Source organism: Carcharhinus amblyrhynchos, chromosome 33 (genome assembly GCF_965287045.1).
Source record: "Carcharhinus amblyrhynchos chromosome 33, sCarAmb.v2.hapA, whole genome shotgun sequence".
In the NCBI taxonomy this organism is placed as follows: Eukaryota; Metazoa; Chordata; class Chondrichthyes; order Carcharhiniformes; family Carcharhinidae; genus Carcharhinus; species Carcharhinus amblyrhynchos.
The window spans coordinates 21,354,290-21,358,377 of NC_137356.1; the positions used below are offsets into that span (position 1 = coordinate 21,354,290).

Sequence of the window (4,088 nt, forward strand, 5' to 3'; positions counted from 1 at the left end):
ATCATTATTCATGTAAATCAAGTTTGTGTCTTTATATGCTCCATTTGGGATCAAAACTCCCACTCACCTGACAAAGGAGCAGCGCTCCAAAAGCTAGTAGTATTTGCTACCAAATAAACCTGTTGGACTTTAACCTGGTGTTGAGCCTTTTATACTGTTTACCCCAGTCCAATGGCAGCATCTCCACATCACTGAAGAGTGATGAGTTAAGCAGCCAGCAAGGACATCTGGTATGGTGACCCACCACCAGACTTGGCTTCACCACATGAAGCACTTGGATTCCTCAAACTGAAGCAAATCATTATTCGAGATCATGCTGCAATGGAGGGGAAAGTCTGCAGCTTCTGTCCTTCAGACGAGCTGTGAAACCGATCTCCATCACCCTCCAAGACTGGAGATCCTCTACAAGTGCATTCGGAAACCAGCAAGTCCCATGGAGCCATTGAACTAAGATGGAGGATGCATTGACCAATCAGCTCCCAGACACTAGAAACAAGGAGGCGGTGCTTTATTGATCATTTGATGACTGGTTGAACAGAGTTTGTTTGTGTTTCCTGTACAGGAACAAGGTGATCAATGAAGCAGAGATCAGAGAGACAGCTGTCACAGTCAGGCTCACAATCAGGACCACCTCAGACTCCACACCTACAAAGCAATGAGAAACCAATGGTTAGTGAAGCTAACACTGAGGGGGAAATGGAAACCAGCAGACAGCCAACTCACCCCCTGGAGACCTCTCCTCCATCCTTCCCTCAGCCTCATTCAGGGAGCCTGTTGCCAGCTTGGTCCCATCAGTATCCAGAATGAGCAGGGGTCGAAGTGAGGCCTCAGCCTCCCACTTCAATCCAGCTTCACTCTCTGCAATATCAACCATTCCAGTTAGAGAGGGGAAAGGGGGGAGCTCCCACATCTAGAGGATCAATGTCCTACCAGCTTCAGCTCCAAGATCTCTCCTTCCCCTGGATCCAAATCCCAAATCCCTTGTGGTCCCACAGTTCCCCACATGGCAACAGGCACAAATGTCAAAGCTCGATTCCTCCAATGGGGTCCAGCTAAACAAGAGAAATCAGTCAACCAGGTTGTGCATCACTTCTCCACACAAACACATTCCTGAGGGAGAGAGGGGGAACTCACACATTCTGCATCTTCTGCCAAGTACAAGCTTTGTTCCTGGAATCTCTCCGATCCACTGGAACAACTCTCAGGTGACAGGTGATGAAAATCTGAGGGACACATTCAACACAAGTGCTTATTGAGTGACTCCCTCCCAACATGGAGAGCCCAATGATCAGCTTCCACTTACCAAGGAACGCTCATCCCCAAAGAAACGGAAGGCATCCAGGTCAAAGCGGAGCTTGTCCGGCTCCCGCTCCTCCCCTGGCAACACAAAGGTTGTAAAGGAATCCTCAGCTTTGCTGTCCAGGAGGCAACTGAAGAAAGATGGGAAAAGAGACATGAAGTGAATCCAGAGAAGCCACTGAGATGGGAGGAGCTGGAGAAAGCAGAGAGCTCCTTACCCATTGGAGTCAATGATGCTGTAACTGGGCCTGGAGTCCTGGCCTGGCCTCAATGTAGCTACACAGCGGTCAATGTAGAGCTTCAGGGCCATGTGGTTGCTCATTGAAACAGAGGCCTCAATGTGAATGAGCTCACCCAGGTAGTAGACAGTCGAAGTGCGCTCTGTAAGCCAGTCACCTGAAGGACAAGAGGACAAGGGTTGGAGACAGTGGGTATAACTCCCAGTGAGTGAGGACAGGAAATCACTCACTATCCACCCATCACATACCATTCATCAGGCGCAGTGAGAATGACAGATGCCCTTCTCCAGACCTGGTGGAGCTGAATGGGATCCAGGTGGGTTTGATGGGGTCACTGCTCACATTGCCCTTCCTGGAAAGACAGTGGAGCCATTTTAGGACAAGGTCAGAGGTCACTAGCAGCTGGAGATCTTATAGACAATCGAGGAAAGATTTTCACCTCAAATAACGACACTCAATGGGAACGACAGCTCCATTGGTTCTCACAATAACTGATCCACGATACTCTGGGCTGTGGCTCAGGTGGGTGCTGTAGATCAGGAAATCTCCACTCATTTGAAAGACAGCAGCTTAAGGAATGAAGAACTGATGTGAAATGAGAATGTTCTACACTGGGGTTAACAATGAACTCATCCCATTAGAGCAATTCTTCAGGGGGGGATTGACAGGGTCAGTGTGAAAAGGCTGTGCTCCCCTCCTCCCCAGGCTGGAGAGTCATCTCAGGACCGGGGTCAGTCATTTAGGATTAATGTGGTCAGGAATTTCTCCATCCGGCAGCTGATGAATCTTTGGAATTCTCTCCAGCCCCAGAGAGCTGGGAATGGTCACTCACTGAGGATATTCAGGACAGAGGCATTTCTTTCTGGCCATTGAGGGAATCATGTTGTAAAGACAGGAACATGGAGGCTGTGGGAAGCTCAGTCCTGATCATAATGACTGGGGAACGGGCTGAAGGGCCTCATCTGGTTAGCAGTGTTGCTATGCAACCTCAGCCCTTGCTGCAAGGAGAGATCATTAGCACAAGACCAGAATTAACAGGGAAGGGATTCAATAAAAGCTTCAGTTCACAGGAAAAGGAGCTACAAGTTCTCAGGAATTGGGAGCAGGGAAATAGCACAGTTTGGAATCAGGGAGCCTTTAATTCCAATGACTGGGAAAGTGGGAAGTGTGGAGCTCCTCTTTAGTCCAATCCATCTCAACTCCCATTTCATTCAGATTCAACCCATTTCTATTCAACTGGACTGAAACTCAACCCTCAGTTGAGTTGATCTGAATGAGGGGGAAAATCAAACTGAAAAATCCTCAAAATAGGAAAAGCTGGGAGGAAGCAAAGAGAAGCTTCCAGAACAATGGGGTTGGAGAGACTCAGACCAGTGAAAGTCAAATCCTGAATAGAAAGCTAGTTTGGCCTTTAGAAAGCAGGAGACAGCTATCTCCTCAATATCAATGAGATCTGACCAAGTGTTGGAGTGAAGAGTGGGGAACAACCTCCAGCCCCAGCTCAGAGGCAGAGTTTGAGGATTCACATTCCCTGCAATCTGCTGCCACACTCATGGAGCCCATAGTCAAAGAGGACAGTGTGGTTCTGAGAGTAGATCCTGGTTGGCCGACAACCTGCTGTCCCCAGGGTCAGATCAGCAGCTTTAACCAGGTGCCTGGTTCCAAATAAATCCAGCTGGACCCTGAGCAGCAGCTTGTCCTCTCCACACTGCACCCTCACACTCTGCACTGGAGGCACACCTTGACCCTCAGACACACGCAAATGGGAATCAAAGGGAGGCCCAGGAGGAGGGAGTGTCTGAGGCCTCGGGGTGGCTTTGACTATTCCCCATGGAAACTGTTGCCACGTATCAGAGCAACAAACAGCTCCAACTAACACCAGCACTGGGAAGAAACCCCTCACTCCAAAATCCCACATCATAACAAACAACTCAAGCATCCCTTCAGGCACCAAGTAACACCTTTTATACACACAGCCCACATTCAGCTGACAGCAATTTACACACACACACCCCCCGGGGCTTTTTTTAACCAATCAGGTTGTTTTTTCCCAATGATATAGACTGTATTTTTTAATTTTTTTTTACAGAGTCAAAATTTTATTTCCAAATGCAGCAAAGTTGACATTTCCATTCGAATCCCAGTCGTTCTTTTGGGTGGGTTGATCCAAGCAAACAAACTTAAATTACGTTCGGACAAAGAAAAAGGGGGCGGCTCCCCAAAAGGAGGGGGAACGGTCCGAACAGAAACAAAGGAAACTTAAAACGAGTCAAATCAAAATGTGGTTCTCGGGGTCTATAAGGCACCTCAGCGAGGCGCAGGAAGGGCTCCACGCACACGGAATAGAGTTGGCCGGACAAGGGGCAGCCCTGCCGTACCCCTCTCCCGAAGCGAAGGGGCACCGTCAGCGACCCGTTAACCTTAATCAGACACTCTGCGGCAGAGAAAGGTTTCATGATACAAAAGATAAAGACAGTGGGAATGGGGAGAGTAAAGAAACGGAAAGGGTGCGATTTTCCCAGCCGGCTGCGCTGCTCGAGTCGCTCAGTG

The 4,088-nt window shown here is 48.9% G+C and overlaps 1 protein-coding gene across 1 annotated transcript; it reads right to left on the reverse strand.

Annotated features, from left to right (window-relative positions):
- Positions 1-508: 508 nt before the first annotated feature.
- On the reverse strand, positions 509-3,477 carry LOC145360940 (zona pellucida sperm-binding protein 3-like). Its single transcript, XM_080216446.1, has 9 exons — positions 3,065-3,477; positions 1,978-2,088; positions 1,787-1,890; positions 1,518-1,695; positions 1,304-1,430; positions 1,135-1,223; positions 931-1,052; positions 724-858; positions 509-645 (listed from the first exon to the last, which is right to left on the reverse strand). The coding sequence occupies exons 1-9, from the start codon at positions 3,475-3,477 to the stop codon at positions 509-511; spliced, it is 1,416 nt and encodes a 471-aa protein (XP_080072572.1).
- Between the last annotated feature and the right edge of the window lie 611 nt (positions 3,478-4,088).